Source organism: Syngnathus scovelli, chromosome 22 (assembly GCF_024217435.2).
Source record: "Syngnathus scovelli strain Florida chromosome 22, RoL_Ssco_1.2, whole genome shotgun sequence".
Classification (NCBI taxonomy): Eukaryota; Metazoa; Chordata; class Actinopteri; order Syngnathiformes; family Syngnathidae; genus Syngnathus; species Syngnathus scovelli.
Genome location: NC_090868.1, coordinates 1,656,669 through 1,682,892, shown reverse-complemented (window position 1 = coordinate 1,682,892; position 26,224 = coordinate 1,656,669). Strand labels below are relative to the sequence as shown.

General features: G+C 44.1%; 1 protein-coding gene across 8 annotated transcripts in view; it reads left to right on the top strand.

Moving 5' to 3' along the window:
- The window catches only part of foxp2 (forkhead box P2), a 62,755-nt gene that overhangs the window by 25,104 nt on the left and 11,427 nt on the right, over window positions 1-26,224 (top strand). For 4 of the 8 annotated variants that reach the window (XM_049760748.2, XM_049760746.2, XM_068649612.1 and 1 more), the window contains 7 exons: window positions 2,601-2,790; window positions 12,514-12,603; window positions 19,033-19,170; window positions 19,736-19,825; window positions 20,925-21,105; window positions 21,319-21,631; window positions 22,324-22,428. In XM_049760748.2, coding sequence (XP_049616705.1) covers window positions 2,614-2,790; window positions 12,514-12,603; window positions 19,033-19,170; window positions 19,736-19,825; window positions 20,925-21,105; window positions 21,319-21,631; window positions 22,324-22,428 — 1,094 coding nt within the window. In that variant the 5' untranslated portion in view covers window positions 2,601-2,613. The remainder of the gene's footprint in view (window positions 1-2,600; window positions 2,791-12,513; window positions 12,604-19,032; window positions 19,171-19,735; window positions 19,826-20,924; window positions 21,106-21,318; window positions 21,632-22,323; window positions 22,429-26,224) is intronic. The other 4 variants (XM_049760749.2, XM_049760752.2, XM_068649614.1 and 1 more) reach the window with 2 other exon arrangements.

Below are 26,224 nucleotides of genomic sequence, written 5' to 3'. Positions count from 1 at the left end.
TGTAGATTTAATCCATCGTCACGACTTTATTTCCCCGTCCGCACCGATGTGGCATTTTGATTTATTAGCCAATCTAAATTATTGAATATAGACGCCTTTTGCCCTTGCCTACTTTATTTGCTATGCGTAGTAACTTATGGCAATGATGAATTAATTTCACTCAAGCACACAATACGTGATGATTTGAAATGGTAACCGTATCTCCGCTTGATGAGGAGCCACCAGAGTGTGAAATGTAATTTCTATTATATTTCTTAATTTTTTTTTGCGGCGAATGGGGAGGGAGGGAGGGAAAAAAAAAAACACCTGGAATGTGAATCAATCCGGGAGAATATTTTTTGAAGCTTCCCGATATGATGAATTTTGAAAGTATCGGCCTTGTTGTGCACGTGTGTGTGTGTGTCAGCGGTGGACAGAAGACAGCTGTGCGTGCCTGCGAGATGGATGGCTCGGTGTCATGGTGTGTGTTTACCGCACATGATAGAGCGGCAGACAGGCCAGGTAATGAGGCTACATTAAGGGCTTTTAGAGCTTGCAAACAAAGATGGAGGAGCTGAATTGCATCGCCCGGATTGTGGCACTTCGACCGGCATCGTCCCCCCCCCCTGGTGCTTCCCTACAGATTCCTTACGGAGGAGATCAACAGTCCATGTTTGCTCAGGGCGGTATAGTAGTGAGGTATGGAATGCCCCAAAAAAAAATTGACATGAAGTTGTCACTACTTAGCCAAATTTTAGACGGGATTTTTTTTTGGTCAAGTGTGCAGGATGACCTGTGGGTGCTGTGTAAACTTTCACTCACCCTCCAGTGTGTGTGTGTGTGTGTGTGTGTGTGTAGCCAACCCGCTCGTCATGGCAGCTCGGCTGTGTTTCTAATTGACACTTTAATTGGCAGTTTTGAATGCCGCCTTTTAGACGGCTAATTAATTTATCTCGCCGCTGTCATTAAGGTTAAAGCGGCATCTGATCTCGGCGAATACACTTTGCATACATCTGCATTATCATTACGCTGATTTTTTTTTTTTTTAAAGGTGTGGGGGTGTTTGTTTTGACTTTTTTTTTTCTTTGTCTGTTTTCCTGCAGTCCGAGAAGGACAAAAAAAAAAAAAGCAGAGACGCAGGCTCCATTAGAATGTTCATAAAATGGTAGTAAAGGCAATCAGACAGTCTTTCTCTGAATATTTTAAACATCAGCCATGTAAAATTTATGCCTAATTTGAATACTTATTAGCCGGCTGATCTCGGCTGCAGCCTTGACTTTCTTAGTCTGAGATTCATCTCCGGATTGGATGTCACATTGTACCCCCCTCTCCTCCTCCGCCCCTCCCATGGCGTCTTTCTTCCCTCCATCCGTGTTAAACAGGGGCCTGTTTGTTCACAAGCGGGCCTCTTCCCTGTTTGCTTGTGTCCCAGGCAGCTGTCGCCCTGCTCTGTGTAACAGCTCAGTCCTGTTTGTTCTTTTCCGCCCGGATCCTGTTTATCCTGGCTGTGGACATCCTTTAAGACCTGTCCTCTATCAGCCTCTCGTCAAACACACACACACACGAAAGGACATTTGCACAACGCCATTAAAAGCGAATTTACTAGGCCAGAGAAGATCATGGCAGCACTCTTTTTGTTTCCTTTCATTTGAAAGTGAATTGAAATATTCCAATGGTGACATGTTTAGGGTGTGCACATTTGTGCAAATATTTTTTGACAGTGAGAGTGTTGAGTGATGTCCTCTGCGAAGGTAGCGAGCGGGGGCGGGGGGGGGAGAAAAAAATGATAAAACATTTATTACTAGAGAGGGAGAGGAGCTAATATGCATAATTTATGCTGTTTTTAGCACAATCATTAATGATCGTCCTGATAAATTCATTTCCTTTCTTTTGCTCCTTCTTGTATTTTAGATAGATGGAATCCCTTGAAAAGCTCAACTTAATTGTGTTATTATTTTTTTTTAAATGTGCAAAAAGCCTCTTAAGGGTGACTCTAATTGCCAACATTTTATTTTCTGTTATTAGAGGTTTAATGAAGGAAAGATTCGGGCTCAAGTAGTTGTGGTTTGGCTCCGCCTCCTCTTCTTCCTTCCTAAATTGTTATTGGACATGATGAGCTTTTGCGTCATTAGCCCACTTCACACAAAAAGAAAAAAAAAAAATCCTGTCGGGTCAAGATGGAAAATATGCCTGTCGTAAAGACGATGTATGTTTTAATCGTGGCGTAATTATCCCGCGCATGCCTTTATTTCCACAAATGATTCTTTTTTTATTTCATGTGGCGTTGGTCATGCAACTTCTTGAATCTTTAATTTATGTCTGGATTTGAGTGCATATAAACCGCATTTAGTTAACCCCCCCCCTCTCGCTCCCTTGTCAAATAGAACCAGGACGTGCATCTTTGTACTGCTTCATTTACACAATGAATGCATAATTGCGTCTCCCTCCTCCCTCCCCCCTCCCCTCCCTCTTCTTTAAATGCTTTAATTTGCAGAGGGGGTTCTGAGAATAATGGCTGCATTAAAAAAAAATATATATAGGATGCAAAAAAAAAAAGAGAGGGGGTTGGATGGGTTCGAAATGTAAAAGAGCCCTAACCGGTGCCTCTTAATCACTTCTAGGTTTTAAATCGTGATGATGCAGGAGTCGGCCACACAGACAATAAGCAACAGTTCAATGAGTCAAAATGGAATGAGCACCCTAAGCAGCAGCCAATTAGAGGCTGGCAGTAGAGATGGGAGATCAAGCGCTGGTGACACCAGCAGCAGCGAAGTAAGCACAGTCGAGCTGCTGCATCTGCAACAACAGCAGGTAAGTTGTTTCGCACCCCCCCTTACCTCCTCCTCCCCCCTCCCTCCCGCTTGCTTCCTCGCTCTCCTTTATACCCCCCCATCTCCTCTCCATCATCTCCGCGTCTCCTTTTGGACTTCTTTAATATGCTCGTTTTTGATGGGATTCTCAAATTTATGAGTCCGATTTGATTCCAAAATACTATTTTGGGGGAATGCGTATGGGGATAGGGAGTGTGTGGGAGTGTGTGTCGGAGCGCCAGAGTCTTGCGCGTGTGTCATGGCTGCTGAGTGACCACTAGAGGGCCTCGTGCCTCGACAGAGTAGCAGTGACGCCTTTAAACTGTTCATGTAGGCATAAACTAAGTCTATATATGTATATATATATAGATATTTATTTTTATTTTATTATATATATGATAAAATAAAACTAAATATAAACAATTAAAATAAAAATTAGATATATATTTTTAAACAAGTTTTTTTTGTTTTGCTTCATTGTCCTCCATTTTTTTGCGAGTGCACGAACGAGTTTGTGTTGGGTGTGGTGGGGGGGGTATTTTTGAAAGTCAGGCGCCGGCGGAGTAAAAGAGTCAAGTGCCTCTTGTGTCTCTTCATGGTGAATGATGGCTTTGACAGTTTGCCAAAAAGAGCAGCGGGTGATGAAGTTGTGGGGCCACGCCGTCGGTTTCATGGTGGTGTGTCCTCTTTTGCTTTGCTGGTCATTTTCAGAGTAGTTGTGGGTAAATATGTTGTTGGAAGCAGCTGAAGCCCCGTGGTGGTGTATGTTTGCAGGCTGCTGGGGGTCAGTCTAGCAAAATGAAGCATGTCCAGCAGGCTTCCCCCTTTCTCGCTCCCATCCTCCACGCCTGCCACAACACCCCAGCGGCCATTGCCCGTCATTTCTCACCACGCCGTCGGTACACGCACCTGGTTGAGGTCGAGCAAAGTTTTAAATGTGGATGTGTGACAGAAAAAAAAAAGAGGCGAGGCCTTCTTCTTCCAACAGACACATTAAAATGAGCAGTCCAGCTAACAGGTCTCTGGAGGCTTTTTAAAATCCTCACACACACATGCACAACGAGGTCCAGCGCTTCAGACAAAAAGACGGAGGCTTGCGTTCTTGTTTCCTTGGAAGGAGTTCACACGTGAGTGAATGACAGCATGCATGCAAGCGTTCAAGTGTTTGTCAGGATGGAAAAAAAAAAAAAAAATCCCATATCCATGAGTCTGTTTTAAAGGAAGGCTGTAATTTTCCCTCCCAGATTTACCATGACATTGAGTGGTCCGCTGGGTATAGGAAGCTGCAGTCTCTCATCACGCTGCTGGAGGGATGATTAATAATAAGCACTGATGAATTCTCCCCTTCCCTGTCCCTCTGGGTTGCGCCATTACCTAGCAGCTTCCCAAATACCACCTGCAGCTATAATTAGAAAAGCAGCATCTTAAGGTCTTCACGCTTCAGATTGGACCAAACGCCTTGTAGGACACAGATCACCAACTTGGAATATTTATCACTTGAATGATTTTGCACACCATAAATTTGTGCAATCTGGGGAATATTTAAATAATAATCCTTTTTTTTTTTCAATACATATATATATTGAAAAATATATGTATGAATAATAAGCACGGTGTCCACTATCGGATTTGCCGGGGGGGTTCACCGCTAAATAGATCTAATTTGATTTCAGATCAGCGATTAGATTCCTACTCTATCTGATTGCAATTTGCCAGCCGCGGAAACGCACGGACGCAAATGATGAATGTTGCGCGCCGCTAATTGCCACTCGAAGAAAAAAAAAATCGCAATAATGTAATCCACCGGATCGATTCATTGAACGTTGTCATAATGCAACGGGGGGCCCCTTTATGAATATGCGAGCATTGATCTTGGAATTTGGAGATCAAGATGAAGAGGCTGTTAGTTGATTACTTTGGTAATCAGGATTGATGAGCCGATAGCAAATGGGGGAATACCGCCCCGCCTCAATCTGGGTCTTGGCCTATATTGTGGTCAGTCATTTGAGTCAGCGTCCTACTTAACAGCTGGTAGAACTCAGCTGCTACTTGTTTACCATTCATCTATTTGCCAATAAGTGCTACTTTCCGATTTTTAACGACCGCGAGGTCCAAGTCGGCGGTGACGGCAATTAACCTGCCGTCCAAATTGTTTAGCTAGCGGGAAATGGTCAGGAGGAGGAATTTTGACAGCAGGTGACGGCTAATTTGTCAAGTTTTGGGGGCAGATTTAAAATGTAACATAATTACTCCAGCTTCATATAACTTTTTTTTTAGTAGGGTAAATCTGGGGGTAGACAAAACTGCTGACAAGCATTGTTTCAGTCTTGTCACCTCACAAATAAGCCTCAAGCATCTTTCTGCCCTTCACCTGCCTTCCTTTCTCATTCTCTCTTTTTTTTTTACCAGAACACACACATAAGATGCAAATCTGTGCTTTGCCCTTGAGCATAATTTAAAGGCCTAATCACCCAGACTGTCCCCTTTGGATGCGAAAGGGAACGCAAAAAGGGGGGGTAGGGGGGACCTGGCGTCTCATTTGCACCCTTACACAAAGAAGCTCATTAGGTTTATCTTTAAGGCCTGAGATTGCCTCACTCCACTGTGTAAATAAGACACCGTTGGCCCCGGCTTTGGTACATCAATCAGCTCTCGGGACAGGAGAAAGACCTCCACCTGAAATATGTTCCATTTCATAAGCAGGCGTCTTCAAAAAGCACTGAAAAGCCAAGCCACATACGTCTTTGTAAAATTATTACCCCGGACACTTTCTGTGTCCGACGTATTTACAATGGAAGCCATTTTTCTTTCCAGGCAAGCTATCGCTAGACAGTCCCCACAGGAGAGTACATACAGGCCGCTGACATATACGCCTGTCCTCCCCCCCCACCCCCCCTCCTCCCCCCACCTTTGCGATGACACTAAAGATATATTGTGAATGTGAATGACAGCAAGGCGACTGTTTGCGCGGCTTTCCCTAGACAAAACACGGCATTATTCGACTATCTCCAACGATGCCCGCCGTCTATTTTTTATTCTCCCAACCCCGGTCTGTCCATCTCTGTTTAAGGCACATTACACGTGGCCTCCTGAAATTTACAGTGGCGCTCTCCCAGTAACTCCATTTGGTACGGGAGTCTCTGGAGAGCGTGGCGAAATGTCAGGCATTGAGGCTTGAAAGGGAGACAAGGGAGGAATGGAGAAGAGGGCATTAAAAGCAAGAGAGATGGAGTGAAATCTGCTGGAAATAAACACTTATGGGATTTTTCTGCTCAAGCAGTCAGGGGCTGCTGCGAAAGGTGCGGCGGATACGAGTTCGTCGTAAATATCGCTCGGGACCGACGTAGATGTTCGTTGAGGTTGCAAGACCGTGACTTTGGAGAAGTAGAACAGGAGAAAAGTTTTGTTTTATTTTGCCCAAGGTCCCCACTTGTATGTAAGCTTGAGTAGGTGTGTGAAAAGCAAATCGAATCAAAGCAAATCGAATCAAACCGAATCAAACCGAATCAAATCGTTGCATTTGAGAATATATCGAGTTAGGGTTCATCTCTTCCAGATTTACAGTAACCAAGTTTCTTCGTCTTGTAAAATGAGAAGAAACATCATCGCCATCCTGTATCGTAATCGTAATCCCACTGAATCGAATCGAATCGTTCCACTTTCAAATGAACCGTCCTCCAACCGTATCGAGATATGCGTGGATTTATCTTTTATTGTAGCGAGTGCTTATTTGGTTAGGATTGAAACATCTGGAAGCAAATACTTTTTTTTTTTAAACCCCAAGGTAACCCGAGCGAACCTACCTGCAGTTCCAAAGACAATAGCAAATGCGGTAATTGAATCCCAGTAGGATACATTAGACTTCCAGTCATTAGTCTGCGCCCACTGCACAGATGGTTTGGTATGCAGAAGACAGGACATTTTTTTTTTTCCTTACAAAACCACTTCTTTGTTTACAACACTACTGGGGACGTCAACACAGTCCTTGACAAATGAACTTGGCCAGGGTTAACCACCTGAGTGTAAATAAAAAGCATTCATCCAGCGGTCACACTGCTGACCAACCTGGCGGGATCAATGGTCACTTCACAACTCATTTCCTTTTACGCCTCCCTAACTGCTTCGCTTTAGCGCTGGGAAATAAACGGCCGGCGGATCTATAAGTCCAATAATCGAAGCTCAATAGTCTCCACGGTAATTTATTTGCCCTAGCTAGTGAATGGCCGATCTTCAAAACAGGCATTCTGTCTTTGTTTGTTGCCATTCCGGTAATACGTCAGGATGGAGTGTTCATCGATATTTGTACGTAAAATGGCAAAAACGTCATATAACGCATGCTTTTTTTTTTTCCCCGAAATGATTCCCCTTCCTCCCCCCTCCCTCCGCCTAAATGGCTTACAGTCATTTGATAGGCCACGGCACCACTATCCATTTAACAGAGCTTAAAAAAAAAAAAATCCAACATATGCATATAGCCGAGTGTCTTAAGCTGACAAGCAAAAGACAGGATTTGCTAGAAGGCAGCTTTGGAGTGTTGTGAATTTAACAAGCATGTCTAGTATTACAGTTCCTCTCCGCTTTAGCCATGAATAGTAACAAATCAGTCTCCGAAACCGACGGTTTGTTGTGTATAACCCCCCCCTTCCGCCTCCCACCTCTCTTCCCCTGCTATGACTTCAAATCTGGCTAAGAAGGCGACATGCAAGGGAATAGGAGCATCGTTCATGACATTGCAGTCCTCTTTATCTAATTCGCCCAGGTATCAGATTCCAGGTATCAAGGTTTTATTTTTTTTTCGCTTTCTACTTACTTTCATCCCCTGAATAGAGCTTTCTAGCTTCCTCCCAAGATGTCTGCACTTGTAATACGACCACCGGGCTGCTCTTTTTTGTTATGCATTGCTTCCAAGCGGCGTGTGTGCGTACATATGAAGTACAGGCTCTCATCCAAATGCAGTAAATAAGCGTCACGCCACGGGGAATTCAAGGAGACTGACTGACGTGTTACTTAGCGCCGGCTCTCCTCATTGGAATAACAGCGGCCATTTTTTGGAATTATTCATACGGCAGCTCTATTTACCAAAATGGCTCGCTGTTGTTTCTTTTTGCCGGCTTCCATGAAGCAGAATCGAATCGATCCTCGTCTTAACCGTTGCTTATTTATCAACGGAGGGAAAACTTGCTTGTTCCGCCTCGATGAAAGTGAGCATATGCAGAAAGGCGCTTTGTGGGGACTCGGGGGCCGCACTTCAAGCTTGACTAAGCTGATACCAAGTCTGTCGTATCTGGCCGAGCTTTGATTGTCTCTGCGTGTGCGCTGTTATCAGAGCTTTACATGATAAATATACATTAGCTTCGATGCTATTGTTTTAGCGCTATTGCTTACCAGCCGTTCAAATTAATTTGATTTAGAGGAAAACTTGTTGCTTGTTTCTGTTCTCAGATAAGAATTTTTCCGATTTCAAACCGAGTAGGTTTTTCAGACAACTTCCCCCCAGTGGTTTTACTTCTTAATATAATTGTTCTGTCTTTGCATGGGGTGCTATGATGGAGCGATCATGCTTTTGGCACATTCATCAAAGCTGGAGAAATAGGGAGGATAAAAAAAAAAAAAAAAAATCTGAAAGGAAGCCTGTTCCTTGCACAGTGTGCAACCGAGTGATACGTTTTCTTGTTAGGCGAAATTACATCCACTAACTTGAGCTACTTCAGCATGAAATTGAAAAAGAAGCATTTCTTGCAAATTTCCATTCTTGATTCAATGAAAGATGCAGATTAGCCCTTTGGAAAAGGGCGGCCCGATGGGGATGGAACAAGAGAAGTGGGACTGTGCTCACTCTCGCCCAGCTTTTTGGAAAAAAGGCTGTTTAGGACTCAGTCGCTCTGGCGGTGCATGAAAGCATTTCTTCTCCGCTTGGATGTATTCCCACACCTATACATTGTTACATTTTCATCACCGAGACCGAAAAAAAGTCACACTCTGTAGCCACGCCGACTCCCTTTCTCCGATGATGGATAGACGTTGGGCGTCAGAGTGGAAGGTAGATAACGTTAGCGTCTACGTTCTCACTTAAAGGTCAAACGCACGCCGTTGTAATTGGAATATCCGCCAGCCAGGTAGGATGGAAAGAAATAGATTGGGGGGAAAAAAAAGATTAGAAATGAGATTAGCTAGCGGGAGAAATGAATATGAGCTTAGTGCTTTCTTGGAAAATGAAAACACAAGCGCTATTTGGCTAGCTTGAGCGCTACTAGCTTGTTTTTGCTATGCAGCGAGCTGGCTTTCAGTTTGAGGTCAGACAATTTTAATCGACCCCGCCAATCAGGTGACACTTTACACCCGCCACTTAACCCGAGCTCTCCAGAACCAGACAGACTCGTACTATTGACCCGTAAGTTGTCCTTGGTAAAACAACTTTTGAGTCTTCCAAAGATTGCGAGTGCTCCGACGCTGAGTTAATTTGGAGTTTTAGGTTTATTGGGTATTTTTTTGAACTTTTTTGGAGTTCTTCTGACCACAACATCTTCCAAAAAAAAAAAAAGCCAACATTAGTACAAAAGAGAGCAACACTTGACCTTCCACACTGTCCATCACTCACGCGATACAACACAAGCAGCTCTATTCTATTCCGCCTCGCTCTCCATTTTACTTCCTGTCTGTCTCTTTGTGATAGCACAATTGTGGAAGCTCTCAGCTGTCGGGGCCTCCGAAAAGGACTTTCCCTAAGAGTGGTGCTAGATAAAGAGCGCCGCTGAAAGGGCTTGCTGTCACCTTATCTGTAGTGATAGAGCCCAGGTGAAAGACTTTTGCTAAAGCCAGGAGGAAAAAAACCCAAGAGGATTTTATAATTACATAAAAACATTAATCAATTTATTATTAATTAAAATAATTCAAAAAAAATCCACTGTTTTATATAGTTTTAAATACAACAGATGGACAAAGTAGACTCTTGTTTTGCGATGAAAAATGAAGTACGAGTCGAACGCCGATGCTCCCCCCTCCCCTCCCTCCTCCGCCTATACGGTACTTCGCTTTCTTCCCGGTGTTTGGAGCGAGCAAATTCATCTTGTCAATCCTCCCGGGAGTGTGTAGCTATGCGGCTCTGTTTACTGTGGCAGAAAGTTAATATAAATTTTCATCAGTGGGGGAAGTTTACACATATGATTCTATTTGTCCTTCATTATTAGCACCTGAGTCTGGGGTCTGGCTAGGCATAATTGTCTACAGACGCAGGCCAAATAGATGCAAGGCAAAGGCAAATAAGCACAGCCCAAAATAATTTGATGCTTGTGTGTTACAATCCTCCACCCAAGGAATTCTTAATCTAGAGAATCAATAAACAAGCAGCAGCCTCAGAGTGGCAGAGGAGATGAGTGGAAGAAATGAATAAGGTGAGATGTGGATATAAGGGGGGAGAGGGTGAGGGGGCGGGGGGAGGGTAAGTTGAGGGAGTCGGGAACGACCTCTTACCCGCACGCAGATGATATGTTTATTTTCCAGTCGAGCATCTTTCAGATGTTCACTGTGGATTAATGATTGGAAATCGGGTTGGTGTCAAATATACGGGGCGGGGGCCCAAACCTGCCGGGTCCAATCCGGGAACATTTTGCAATAAAAGCAATTGTTTTTAATTTTGGCCTCAGAAATGACGTTTGAAAATATGCGTGCATGCAGCCATCCTTGTCAACGCCGTCGGCCCTAACCCTAACCCTAACCCTCCACCAAACACGAGTCACGAAACATCTGTTTCGCCGAGCCCACCTGCGTGGCCGCTCCAATATCTCCGCATCCCCGCTCATAACGCCAAGTCCCACCGTGGCGTCAGGGCAGGAAGTGATCTGCGCTGTCCAAACACAATGTCACAGCTCTTCAGACATATCCAATTCGGATGTCACGGCTGCATAACGCGGCCGGGGTCTCCAGGTGGATTTGAAAGAGTGACATTCTTAGCGGATGGCTTATTCCTTGTGTACACACGCGCAAACACCTCCACGCACGGCTCGCCTCGCTGATCCTCCAACACACAATAAGCAAAGCAATCTTCAGATTTGTAATGCTTTCTAGACTCGGTCTTGCCTCCTCCGCTAATGTCTTTCATGCTTGTTTAAGGTCTTTGCATGCTCCTTTACAAAGGTGCATTGTGATCGGCGCTCCTTATTACTGTGCTCTCTATGGACTCTAAACAGAATGATGTATTATTTTTTATTTTTTTTAAAAACACCCCCACCCGCCTCCTTTCCTCACTGTGTTTTGCCTCTCCGGTGATCTGTGCATGCCTATTAATGTAGCCCTGGAATGTCTGTGTAAACATTCTTGTTTCTCCGACCCCCCTTTTTTTTTTTTTTTTTCCTTCGCATAATACTCGCCTGTATCGCCTTTCTCTCGACCTCACTATCTGAAACCAATTACAGCAGTTCCATTTGGGCCGAATCTTATTTTCATTAGGATCCTCGTGTCACGCTCTCGGTCGCCCTGTTATTTTCCCCTCCTCTTATTTATTTTTCCAACCTCAGTGATAGATATCAACATCAAATATGCCTCTGAGTGCTTTGTTATTTATATAGCAGCAGCCTCTTCACTCCCCCCCCCCCCTCCCTCCCTCGCTGTCTGCCAAGCTCACGTTGTCATTCTCAAAAATGTGTCGCATTGTACTGTTTATACAATGTGTGCATTAATAAAAGGCCGTTGTCAATTTTTTTCGTGCATAGCAACCCGGTTTAAATAGACAGCTGGTATGTTTTTGTCCACTTCTGCTGCTTTTCAGCAAACTTTTTGATGACTTCCCTTTATGCATTTTATCCTGTTGTGTGTATGTTCTATAATGTAATTTAATAATAACTTTTCTCTCCTTGCCTATTTTTTTCTGGTATTTATTTTGTAGTCCATTTTTAGGAGGCTCCACATTACTCCTGGCAAGGAGACTGATCAATGCATTTAGAACCCAGTTCCTGACTTAAAGTGTTTGTTTACTTGAGTCTGGCTCCTCTTGTGCAGACACCCAACTCTGTCCTTCCAGAATTGATCATGGTGTCTACATTCCCTCGAGGGGCCATAAGCATGGCAACTTTTTTTTTTTTTCTCCTCCTCCTGGTTGTATTTGCTCTGGATCTCAATGTTCTTGTTCAAACACTGCGAAGCCGCGTCATATGCAGCCATCGTCATGGAAACCGACACGCAGCTAGCTACTGTATATTTCCCAAGAACTTTTCCTTCGTGTCCTCTCAAGCCGTAACGTTGCATGTCCTCAGAACGTTCCTATTACTTCATTCTACTAGGCGGTGCGGATTAGCACTAATAATTCAAATATTAATGGCATCCTCTAACAAAAACTTTAAGGCCCATTAAGTATCAAAATAATCACGTTTATACACACTCGCTAATAGAGCCAAAGAAAATGAAGGTTGCTTTAACGCTCATGGAATAGAACCAGGCCCGCTCCTTAATTCATTCCCAATCCAATGTTGATTTTTGTCAACTTTAATTACAGCTCCCGGGGACACTTCACGTGGCGCTACCTCTATCACAAGTTGCTATTATGAATATGCAAATGAGGCGGTAACACGCCGAGAGAGAAGTGGGCATTTCAGTCGAGAGCGCACTAGACGGGTCAATTCGACTGATGCCTCCTTGTTTATTTAAACCGCCGCCCCCGTATCCTCTTCATCAGAGAAAAAAATAATATATTTCTTTCCGTGATGTTTTGGTGTCTATTTTTTTTTTGCAGGCCCTACAAGCAGCGAGGCAATTACTCTTGCAGCAGCCAGGCTGTGGCCTGAAGTCTCCAAAGAGCCAGGACAAGCATCGTCCACTGCAGGTAAAGCAGCTCCCTGTCTAATCTCCTTAAGTCTATCCATAATACATGCCCCCCCTACTCCCTTTCCCAAAAGATTCCCTCCCTCCCTTCCACAAGTGTGTTTGATTTGGCCCACGCAATCCCTCGGATCTGTCACAGAATCCAAAAACCCGCCGAGTGACGTTCTGCAGTAAGCTCGTCGTCGGCATATGAAAAACTCCGGAGCAGATTTGAAGTGTAAAACCAAAATCAGGTATTGGGGTACCCCTCGAGTTGTCGATACCGGTGTTACACCGAAAAAAAATAACGCTTTGTTGACTTTGAACTGACTAATTGTGGTCAAAGGTGACACTCAAGAAAAGACGCCTTACTAGCCATGCTAGCAGTTTGCAGCCTGCTAATTTTACCCGGGCGTCATTTTCACTTGTCAAGACGAATTTACCTTCTCGACTCCGAGCCGTGTATTCCCGTTGTCAGTGATTTGGAAAAGGTCACACTTGCTTCCGCTCCTGTCACACTTATGTACACATTAACACGTCGCATCGACACCTACCGGTACCTTAGCTAGCGTTAGCGCAGTCCTCATTGCGCTCAAGGAACTTCACTGGACTATTTTTGATATCATTTGGTCTCCCTTAACGAAGCAAATCCAAGAGAGTTTGAATATAGCCTAGACGTGACCTCATTGAGGGGCTAATTAGCGTTAGCATCATTCAACGATGTTTTCACAGTCTACCAATGGCAACACCTTTGGTGTCACACCCCCGCGTTCTTAATTACGAGAAGATACGTCTCAGTCGTGCATATCGGGAGTGCTAATCTCGTTATGATTTGGAAACAGATGTCTTATTGTTGCACTCGAATTTATTGTTAGGATTGGTGGATACGAGTCTACAAATAAACACACATGTAGTGAAGAGACAATATTGAAAGGGAGTGTTGTGGGTGCATGATAACAGCCGGGCCCTGTCCGAGCCTCTAATAACAACCCGAGAAGGTAAATATTGAATATTTACATTTGCTTACTACATCCTTGCCTGGTGTTGGCGATAAGAATCAATATGAATCGCGGGGTTTGTCTTCGGCCGTCGCTAATCCAACTGTTGATCCTGCCTTTATTAACATTGCCATCTCCCGCCTCCAAAAAGTTTCCATTAAGAACATTGTGGCAAGAGCCATTTGCAATCCTGGTGACATTTTATATCGGTAATACTTTTATTGCCGAAGTGAAACAGCATGATTGTTATTTTCACTTATTTATTTTATTTTTTACAACTGGATCTTGTATGGCTGCAAGTAACAAATATAAATAAAAGCAAAATAATATATTATTTACTATATTATTATTTTTCAATACAGATTTTATTTCATAAAAATTAATCGACCATCATAATTGCAATATTAAGGGGAAACTAAAGAATGCTCAACCCCCATTTGTTCCCATATACGGGATTATACGACCGCGTGTTCGACAGTGCAATATTTTATTAGCTTCTTCTTTTCCAATGGCAACGTGTTTTTCAGCACGCGCGTTGATCCCCGTGTATGATTAACACAGCAGAAAGTCGGAAATGGATTAATATTAGCATGACACGCCGCTTTACTGATAAATCCTCTGCCGTCTTCCTTCTTCTTGTTGGCCAATCTTTAGTATTTAAGTGAGGGAAATGATCCATAGATCACGGCATGTAAATTATTTAGTACACAAGCATCTAAGTGCCTCGGCTTGCGGTTTTAATTACCCGTATTAGCGGCTAAAGTCGCTCTCGCCTGACTAATTCTATCCGCTCGCTGGCAGGAGTTGATGACGGCGCTCTGCCGTCGGAAGCGCACAAAGAAACAAACACACATACAAACACGCCAACCTCGCCTTGTGCACATTTGCGTAATGTGACAGGTCTATTATTACTCAGTAAGCCCACGGGAACGCTCAATAAACACCTATTTCTCCCCCGTAAATCCCTCGCCTGCCGTTGCCATGCTGCTTTCAAGGCCCTGCTCTTCTTCTTCCACTCGTCCCCGGGAAAGGTTTTTTTTTTTTTTTTTGACTCTGACATTTGAAACGCAAATAAAGAAACAACGAGAGGCAGGGAGGATTACGCAGGCCCGGCGCGTGGTGACAGTTTCGTTGGCGTGTACATAATGCATCCTCACGCGGATGGAAGCCCGGCCAAGACCGCTGGAGACGAAGTTTCTTGGCTAAACTTTATAGGGAGGTGGAAGTAGCCCAATTTGTAGACCAATAAAAGCAACTGGTGTCAAACTCGAGGCCCGGGGGCCAGATACGGCCCGCCACATCATGTTATGTGGTCCAGCGAAGACAAATTTAGCATCGACTTTGTGTCATGACTAAAATTACAAATTGTCTTCACTTAAAAGAAAAAAATTGCTTAAAATTCTTTAAAAATTATACAAAAAATATAATATATATAAAAAAAATATAAAAATAGCTTAAATGTTTTTAAAAATTATTAAAAAATATAATATATATATAAATATTACAAATTGGCTTGACTTCAAAATTTGTCATTTTTATTGCCATTTGTTTGAACAGTTTTTACTCATCTCTAATTTTATAACTCATTATTCATCAGTTTTTTTGTAGCCTATACCATAAATAGAAGATGTTGACAATCATAAATATGATTACTATGCAGCCCGTGACAAAAATGAGTTTGACACCTTAGAACCTGCACGTGTGATTTTAAAAAAAATGTGTTGATGAGAGTAGGTTAGCTGACATCAGCGTGCCCCCCCAAAAAAAAGTTGTTACATTTACATGTATGAATAGCCCCCGGGTTGCGTCTGAAAATAGTGATCACAGCTCAAGGCCGTGCGGAAAAGCGGGGAAAATATCGTGTATTCATGAGCAAAACTCGTGTTGACTCTAAGCGAGCGAGCGGGAAGCGTCAGCACATTTCAAGTCAAACACAACTGCTTTTATAACTAGAAAACAATTTTTTTTTCCTCCCCCCCTCCCTTTTTTCTTTTTGTAGCTACAGGACAAGTTTGGTAAATTGCGAGGACAGAGCAGGTTCATCATTGTGATGCAAAAGGAGTTGAAATGCAACCCCGAGGCGCTGTGTCGCTGAGTTTGGCGAGAGGGAGGAAAAGGAAAAAAAAAAAAAGTATCTCAGACCTTTGATGTAGCGGCAACAAATTTACCTTGTGACAGAAGATACATGGCCGCAATAAACGAGTTATACCAGCACTTACACATGCAATCAGATGATTCTGGCCAGGGTGTTAATTGGATCCTAACCGCCAGATCTGATACGCCGCTGGTGACGGCTGTGTGTGGATGGGGGAGGGGGGGAGGAGGGGGAGTTGTTGGAAGCCTTTCCGAGTGATGAACTGTAATTCAGTGAGCTGCTTGAAGCACTTGTAATTTACTGTGTGTCACTGATGAAGAGGCTGATCCAGTGGTAGGCCGTCTTACCTGCAAGATCAGAAGCAAGTGCCACTGTCGACCCCCCCAACCCCCTCCCTAGTCCGCCCCCCTCACTCTAATTCAGCATCTTCTCTACTTCAGCAGTTTTCCCTCAAAAACCCCGCGGGGCGCCATCTATTGCGAGCGCTACTTTTAGCGATAAAACTATTTGTGCTGATAGCTTGACAAACAACCTTCCAAAAAGCCTAATCAATGTCGATCTGCATGTCGAGATAAATCAACGTACGCTAAGCCAATCTCCTCTGGCTCTATTTTTTTTTTTATGAGAAGCTTTTACATGATACGTCTTTACGTTGTGATAAATGAAGCTTCCCATGTTATGGAAATTGAAAACATTGCGTAATCTACTTAGCCCGAGTCCTGACAATCTACAGTATTGATCTCGACTTTAAAGCCAATACGCCTTGAGGCCTGCCATGGTTTAGCACTCCAAGAAGGCACTTGAACTTCAGAGTCGCACGCTGGTTGCGGCAGGGGGAGACTCGGCGCACCCCCCTCACGCCCAAAGTGGCGTCCATCAATAATTGTGTTGCTGCGTTTGGCAGTAATTGGATAGTAAATGAGCAGTGTCAGCTCGAGGGAACCGGGAGGTCACAAGTCCACGATGGAGGAGGGTTGGTTTGAGTTTTGCCCCCCCCTTCCTCCTCGGGGACGATGGAATCGGCTTTGCTGATTGTGGGGTATTCATTGTCTTTCTGTCTGCTTTCCATGTGTACAAGCTCTTGGCTTAATTAGCAGCGGCTCTCCCCCTGCCAAGGAGCCACGGTAATTACCAAGCCTTCCGTTTCTCAGCGTGGCGCAACTCAGCTTGTCCGACACTGCGGGACCGAGCTCTTGTCCTTGATAAGCATCCCCGCACCTCTCCGACGCCCCCGCCATGTTTATGGCTGACATCTAATCACCGCTTCCTGCCACACATGGCCAGTTGTCCGCTAATTGCTTAAGTCAGAATTCCATTTATCTACATCACATAATGCCGATTGGAGGAACGGCTGCAAGATTCGACCAATCATTTCCTGTGATTCAAGTTCTGGTGAAAAATTTTTGAGACCAATTTTCAATTCGTGCTGCAAAAATGTTGGTTTTGGAGAGGGGAGGGGTGAGCACTTACGCAAAGAGGAGGTGCTGCAAAGACTCCCAAGTATGATGGTTTTAGAGAGGGGAGGGGGACAAGACCAAAGAGATACTATGAAAGATATTTTTTTTTAAAAAAAGGGTCCAGCAGATACTAAATCGTCCCAAGGTCAACTAATCGGTAAATCGATTTTTTTTTACTAATGGTGCATCCTCCTCAATTCAGCCACTGTCAGTTCTGCTCCTCGAAGACACTTGAAGCTCCATTTGAAAATCGTCAGCGATGCATCTTTGCCGATTATCAGGCATTTTCCAATCGGATCTCCTGTCCCCTCTTCTTCCGATGTTTGTGCCATCATCACTGAGTAAATGCTCATTAATTTCACCCCTACGTGGCAAAATCATTTCTCGCCGAAGCAATTCAGCGCCCTGTTCCTTTCAATTGGCCGCTCACGTCAATCAAGCGGCGTGGCGGCGTCTCGCCCGATGGAGGTGTTATATTCCCGCAATTATCATGTCATATACTTGAAAATGTAAATGAACGTGTGTGTAAAATTAAATTTATGGCTTGTCACTGAAGAATGCCAACCAGGAGAGCAATTACTTATCCGCTTTCATCTGCTAGCCTCTGATACGTCAAGCGGAAAAAGATGGCCGCCGTTAAACGACGCAAATTAGCATCCAGGCGCACCTCACAATGGACCTCGCTTTCATTTTATCTAAAAAAAAAAAATCTATACGCAACTCGCAGGTGTCTTGAACTTGTTTTTCCTTTTGTATTGTCATTCCGCTTCCCTTGTTAATTTTTTTTTTTTTTTATAAATTCACTGCATTATTCATCTTATAGGTATTTGACCATGAATGCCTTTATTTCTCCACTTAGACAACACAAAAGCACTTTGAAGTACCGGCTGGAATTTTAAATGCAATTTCACTTGATGTATGCATGCGCATATGTTAAATCCTAAACCGGGTCGGCTTTTTGTGCACCGAAAAACATCTCGGCGTCCAATTAATGCTCTTAATGAGTGCATCTTTAATGTTGTTTCCATCGTCACGGCGGGCGAAAGCAGTCGTGACTGCGGGGGTAATTACTTACCTCCACAAACGTACCTTGAAGGGTTAATAACGTCCAAGGTGTAAGTACGGTATTTGCATAATTACACACGAGCTGTTTAATTTTGCAACTTTTTTTTTTTTTGTTCAGCCTCCTTTGCTTGTTGTGGGCGGAGCCACGTCCTCCCTCCTCGGCGTCCTCTCGTCGCTTCTCGCTAAGACCCTAATGAACAATGGAGGCAGGATTTGTTTGAATATGAATATGAATGTGCAGCAGGGGCCGGCTGCCGGTTGACCTTCAGCTGTGATTTTCAGTTCATCAGGATTAGTCAAGGCGGGCGATCAGGAGCCACTAATGCATAATGACTTCTAAAATGAAAAATGTGTAGTGACCATGCAAATGTCTCAGCTAATCAAAGAGGGGGGGGCGGAGGGGGGAGGGGGGGACCTGGGCCGGGAAGGGGAGAGGAGCTAAACAAGGACGTGTCAAGGCCTGACAGGAAGGAAAGGAGGGAGGAGAGACATGCGTGCAAAGTAATCAAGGTGGCTTGATTAGCCGGCGATGAGGACGGGGATGTCTTATTGGCCCCTTGACACGCCAACCGTCATGGCCGCCCACGCGACACACATTCTTGTTTTGTTGACAACCTGCCGGAAACCGACTCGGAGAGTTCATTTGTGTTGAGGGAAATCAATAAACAAGGACATTTTTTTTTTTTTAATCCACTTCCTTTAGCTTTACTGATAGGAAAAGCTAAAGTAGGGGACCTGCTAATTAAGGTCTACGTCTATTTAAATGGCTTACTTTTCCCAACGGGACTAAGGAGGAAGTAAAAATAAGTCTCTCAAGTATCTCAATCTTCTTCCAGGTTCCAGTTTCTGTGGCCATGATGAGTCCCCAGGTGATCACACCACAACAGATGCAGCAGATCCTCCAGCAGCAGGTTCTCTCCCCCCAGCAGCTCCAAGCTCTCCTCCAGCAGCAGCAGGCGGTCATGCTGCAGCAGGTAACGAAACCAGGCTAACGGAAATTAGCGTGCTAGCCGTCCTTGACACGCTTTTACCCAATGTGAAATTGCTTGTTCCACGTCGCCTCTAATTAAACATCTCCCACGTGTCGCCGGTTCAATTCCCTCATCTGGGACGGCAGGCCCGCCACGTGGTTCTGAGTGATACCGTAGGTGACGGATGATGTAACATTTAGGAGCGCGCCGGTGTCAGAGTTGAAGTGCATTTGTAATTTGTGGCTTTGATTAAGACGAGGAGAACGGTTTAATTAAGATTGTCACTTATCACGATCGGGAAGTGCGGGCGACTTCAAGGCGCTTCAGTTATTAATTGGGAGAATTAGATTTTTCCCAATTGTGGTAGACCCCCAAAAAAAAAATTTTTTTTACAGATGCAAATTCTAAAAGCTGTCAAAACATTACTGATAATGCTTGGCGGTTTTTGCATAATCAATGCATAACTCCGAGTTGAAGAAAAAGCTCGTCGCATTCTATGGAAGAGATTCGAAATTAATTCAAATGCTTATTTTTATACGCAGATTAACACGTGTTTTTTTACTTGCAGCAACACCTGCAGGAGTTTTATAAAAAACAGCAGGAGCAGCTCCATCTCCAGCTTCTGCAGCAGCAACATCCTGGCAAACAAGCTAAAGAGGTAATTTTATTTTTTTCCCTCGTCCTCATCAATCCGAGCTACTTAATGCAAAGGATGCCGCGACTTGCTCGGCTAACGAAGTGTTTTCGAGCAACAACAACAAACCCAAAGGCGACTCATTAGCGGATTGTTTCGCCGCTCGTAAATCACGTTGACGGACAGCCGGTCAACCCAAATAGTCGGGAGCGTCTCATCAGCTGGCTATCATAGAAGAGAAGACAGCCTCAAGTCCAATTGATCAGAAAACAGACATTTCTTTGTCTTCTCAAGTAGGCCATTACTTCGCCCCGACAGGAAACCACGCGCGACCTCCCGGCGGCTTTGTTTCTGTTTGGATTTGTAAATTGTTTTATTTTTCGCCGCCGTGGAATATGGAATAGAAATTGCTCGGTTATTTCTCCAGAGGAGTCGGGCATCACCTCCCTGCATCACTCCATTATGCAGCAGCTTGTGTTCCAGTGAGCGCTTGGCTAACTCGCCCAGCTCGTTTTTATCACGATTCGAACAATACTCATCTTTTTTGGCTCATGGATTTGATTCGATTGTACGCTCGCCGTAAATGCCCGCCTGGTCGTGGAAGAGCTGAGGAGCCAGTCGTCCCATTACTTTCGCTCACTCCCTTCAATTTTAAAGCCGAAAGATATCTCTGTCCGATTATTTATGGATCGGAGTGGATTAGATTGAACTTTACGCTGAAATATATTAAAAACGGAAAGTCAGTGTCACTCTCAAGGTGTCTTTGAGGACACCAAATAAAAAATAAACTCGATGAAATGTCACACGGCATTTCGTTATGTGCTGAAAAAGTAAAATCGGACAATAATAATAAAAAAATTGCCGTCATTTCAAATGGGCTTATGATTTAGGATGTAAATTAAATTAAATTAAATTAAATTAAATTAAAAGAATTGGAACTTTAGGGTAAAATATATACATAAATAAATCATACAATAATAATAATAAAAAAATTCCCATCATTTCAAATGGGTTCATGGTTTAGGATATCAAAAATTTATTTAAAATCCGGTATTTGTTGATATCCCGTTCCCTCGCCACGCTTTCTCAAGTCCTTAATTTCTCGCCCTCTCCTCCACAATAGCAACAGCAGCAACAGCAGCAGCTCGCCGCCCAGCAGCTTGTCTTCCAGCAGCAGCTCCTGCAGATGCAGCAGCTCCAGCAGCAGCAACACCTGCTCAACATGCAGCGGCAGGGCCTGCTCTCGCTGCCCGGTCCCGCCCCCGGCCAGGCCGCCCTGCCGGGCCAGGCTCTGCCCCCGCCAGGTAAAAACCACAACGTGTAAATATTGCCTCTGTCTGGCTTTATTTTTCCCATCGCTATGCACCCGTGGCTTTCCCGCGTTATCTCGTCATACGTGTTTACATTGGCCTCATTGCTATGCTCCTCGGCTAGCCGCTAACTTGCCACATGATCATTTCCGTATTTACCTTCTTCTTCTTTCCATACAATCTCTAAATAAAAACGTCATCCTCCAGCAGGTCTGAGCCCGGCGGAGCTCCAGCAGTTGTGGAAGGACGTGACCGGAAGCGGTGGCGGCGGCGGAGGCGGCGGCGGCGGAGGAGGTCACACCTTGGAGGACAACGGTATCAAACACGGCATGAACAACACGGGCGGAACGGGCGGCTTGGACCTCTCCACCAACAACAACCACCACCACACCAACAACAACAACAACAGCAACTCGTCATCAACTACCTCCAACGGCCCCAAATCGTCACCGCCTCTCTCGCACCATTCCATCGCTAACGGACAGTCTCCCGTACTCAACCACAGACGGGAGCGGGAAAGGTGAAAAAAAAAACGATGAAACAACAGCTTGTTAACTACACGGAAAACAAGATGTTTATTTGTTTCATAGTTGATCACAAAACAAAAGCTTTGTACTCCCCGAGGAACCCGCTTCGCCGCCGCCACCGCCGATATCAAAAGACACGGCAGGCAAAGGCACGCCAAGACGAGATAACATTAAGTATTTAGTGCTTTGTGCCGCTTTGGAAAATTACCTTCCTTGCTTGCTTGTCATGTAAACAGAATACATGATGCCTTGAGTGGCGTTTCCAGGATGTTTATCCTTGTGATGGCGTGTTTTATGAATGCACCAAAACACGGACTCTTCACAGCTATGCATTATTCAAAGGCTTTACTTGGGCGATATTATAATAAGGCGCCGCTCCGAGGTGGAAGTGCTGTGTAATTGGTTTACAGTAGATGCTATCGTGACACCAGAAGGATACGTGAAAAAAAAAAAAGACTTTATCTACCCGTGTCCCGAGGGCCGGGTGGTAATGATCGAACGAGGAGTATTGTCAGGAGCGCTGCTTACCAACACGCCGCCGATCGATGCGGGGTAAGCCCCGCTGAAAAAAAAGACGACGTGAGCGCAAAGGTTAAACTGTCGATAGAATGAATTTAGAATTGAAATCTGGATAAAACAAATTTTCTCGGGTAATTTTCATGGATTTTTTTTTTATTCTCTGCAGTTCACAACATGAAGAAAATGGCGGCTCCCATCCTTTGTATGGTCACGGGGTGTGCAAGTGGCCCGGCTGCGAAAGCATCTGCGAGGACTTCGGGCAGTTTTTGAAGTAAGATTCGGACCACGATTAATTAAATGTATCCATCATTCAGTACCATTGACGATTATAGACCTCAAAGATATTAACTGGGTTGGCAGTGAATGAGTTAAAATGTCAAAAAATGAAATCTGCAGTAAAATGACCAGCTGGAAATTCACCGTCGCTACTTTGACCTTGCCGACAGCCCGGGTTCGCCGCCCCCCCCCCCCCCCCGGACTCAGCCAGTCGTGATCCATAACAAATCTCCTCGGCGGCGTGGAAGCGCCTGATAGGCTTGTGGAGGAAGTCGTCAAAAGGCTAATGGCAACTCGCACGGCCGCACACTCGCCTCCACAACAAAGGGCCGCCATTCAGTTGTTGTCACGGTGCGCGGCAGCCGAGCCGATGAACTCTTCATGCTCCATCAACAATTTAGTTAATTAGCTCATTTGTAATTGGCCGGCTTTGTTGCCGGGATGTCAGCGAGGGGACATCAAAAGAGGGAAGGTGTTTGCGGCGCCAACGATTACAGGTTATCACGCCGCCACTCACCCGCTCGGAGAAGAAAAGCCTTTCATTTGAATATTCTAATTAGATTTGTAATTAACTGTGAAATAACGATCTGGTGTGTGTTTTCCGTAAACGCGGATGGAGTCCGGAGTTGCCATTTGTTTTTTTTTTCCCGGTCGCGAGGCAAAAACTCATCGGGTTTATGAATTAAGCGTAATAAGCTCGGTGGTTATTGGGCGAAACAGCCAGACAGTATATTAAGCCGCATTTTCACGCACTATCAACTCATATTGTGGATCTTAATTGACACCAAAGCATGGGAATGAATCAGAGGTGAAAAGTAAATCACAGCGGCAACCCGAGTGTTTGCTTATTCCCCATGCGAGTAAAGTTAACAAAAGCTGAAGTTCGGGAAAAAAAAACAAAATTAACAAAACAATAAAAAAAGGAATTGAAAGTCCGTTGATACAAAAAATGTTGATTTAGTTTTTTCCTTTTTTTTTTTTAATTTCATTTTGACTTTTTTTAAATTCGCTCAATTGTGATTAGTGTTTAGAACATTTTTTTTACATCATTTTATCCCCCAAAAAATAATAAAATAAAAATAATACCGGAATTAAAACAGAAGTATTTTCTCTAAAATCAAAAAACTAATTAAATTTAAAAAAAAAAGTCAAAACAAAATAAACCCTAGCTTTAGTGAAAAAAAAAAAATCAAAAATCCAGCATCTTATCATTTTGTCCTAAAAAAAATAATAAAATAAAACTAATACCGGAATTAAAACAGAAGTATTTTTTGTAAACAAACTTTCTCTAAAATCAAATTAAATTAAAAAAAAAAAAACAAAGTCAAAACAAAATAAACCCTAGCATTACTGAAAAAAAATCCCAAATCCGGCATTTTACAGGAAATATCCATTTTGCTCACATCCATAGGCATCATGTATCACTTGAGCTTGTTTTTGTGGTCCGGTGCAGGTAGACGAGTTTGCCTTCCATCTTGGGGACCGAGCACGCATGAGGAGGCAAGCTTGTGTGGGATTATCCCCCACCATATCTTTGCATCACCTCAGTCCGCTTACTTAAAGACGCTCTGTATGCTCTGAGGATATCGTGGAGGTAGCTTAGTGGGTTATTTAGGAGACACTGCCAAAAAAAAAAAAAAAAAAATCCACAGGTCAGACACTGGAATAAGCTCGCAAAGTGATGCGAGAAGGAAAGCGAGGCAGGAAGTTGAAAGGTTGGCTGACAGTTTTTTTTTTTTCCCGATACCGATGCTTTCCACAACATCGCCTCCGACAAAACAGAACAACGTCTCCGCAGCGAGTCAGAGGCTGGCTCTTCTACCCTAACCCAGCCGCCACATGAAAAAAAAAAAAAAAAAAAACAGACGCCAACAAAGGAGGCGGGCTCGTCAGCGGAACAAAGATGGCTGCTGGAACGGCGGCGTGCCTCCGAGCGGTGATTGTCGGTGTCACGCCGAGGCCTTTCATGTTGCCGGAGATGCCAGTCGACGACACGCCGGCGACGTTTAAACAGGGTTACATAAAGCGGGTGTCAGATTTGCGTGACAGTTTCCATGTCGCGAGATGGGTGTGGGTTACGGGTGTGAGGAGGGGGGAGGAGCTCCACGAGGGTAATCGCTAGCTGTTGGCGCCTGCGACGCGTTTAGTCATCTTTTGTTGTGTTGCGGCGGCGGGCGGGCGGGCGGGCGGGGGGGGGGGGGGGGGGGGGACTTGTCGCTATTGGCGTTTTAAAAGCGACTCTGTCTTCTTTGAAAATGCTCTCACCTGCAAAAAAAAAAAGGGAGCTGTAAGTAAAGGGTTCCTCGGGTTGTTAGCCGCGTGCTAGTTTCGCCGCCGCCGATCCGGCTCGGCCGCCTTATTACTGGCGCCGACGTTGAAACGGCTAACCTGGTGTCTCTAACCCGCCGCTAATTAAACCCACAAGACTGCGGCCAAGTGTCTGGATATAACACACACACATATACATACGCCCCCGCAGCCCCTTGATAGTTGAGCTTCCCCTCTACCCTTCCACATGTCTGCCGCACTGTGACAAGACCTTTAAAACGGAGGGCATTACTTATGCATCAGCACCACGGACAGCGTCTGTGGGCCGAATGCGGACATATTCCGGGTTTCGCATCTGCGTACAGTAAAGTGTGTCGTCTAAGTACGAAATTCGCGGCCCATGGTAATACACAACTACAATTAGCCCAACGGTTTCATCGTGTAGATTTATTACCGGGCCCTGAGTGGACGCTGATGGCCCACATACATATTCATTCTGTTGGGGGGGGGGGGGGGGGGGGCTTTGAGGTGTATATAACATATAATATTTAGATTTTAAAAATTTAAATTATTATAAATTATCAAATAAATAAATACAAATACAAAGATTTAAAAAAAATAATTATTATAATTTATAAAATAAATAAATACAAATACAAATAGATTTAAAAAAATAAAATTATTAAATTATAAAATAAATAAATCAATAGATTTTAAAAATTTTAATTATAATAAATTATAAAATGAATAAATACAAATTCTTGTTATTTTTTTTAATGCATTTAAAATGGGTGTCAGCTCTATGAGGATTTTTTTGCCCCAGCTCAGTAAATAAGGTGCATTCTTTAATGATTGTTTCTGTCTGCCCTGCTTGTCCCCCCCCCCACCACCCCATCATTATTCTCTCCGTCTTGTGGAATTATTAATGCACAGTAGGACATGCTGCCATTTGAATATTTCATAAATGTAGTAATCTTCCCTGTAATCGCCTCACTAACTGGCCAGTAGCAGAAGGTGCGTTTTGAATCACTGGCGAAATATACGCACCAGCTGAAAAAAACAAAATTTAATGGAGATCAACCCCCACCCCCCACCCCTCCCTTGCCGGCGACATTTTTTTTTTTGTAATGAGGTATCTTTGGGGACGGCGAGAATTGTGCGCTGTGCTTTTGAAGCAGCTGTAATTCATGACACGCGCTATACATCAAGTGCATAAGATAGCATTATGGCCAGTGAAATGAAAAGGGTATTTGCAACATTAGTTTCCTCATCCTGCGAGGGACGTGATTAAATGATGAATGGAAGGCCTCGTCTTCTGCATGCACATCCCGAAACAGCAATTAGGCGACGGGCTGCAGAAACACGCCGCTTTTTTTACCCCCGCCCCTCCCTCGCTCGCTCGCTCGCTCATCTCCCCAAATGCTTCCTTGATTCTTGCTTGCTAATGAAACATTTGTGAACAGGATGGATCGCTTTGCGCAAGCAAGTTCATGACAAACTCAGTTTGGACTCGAAATAATACG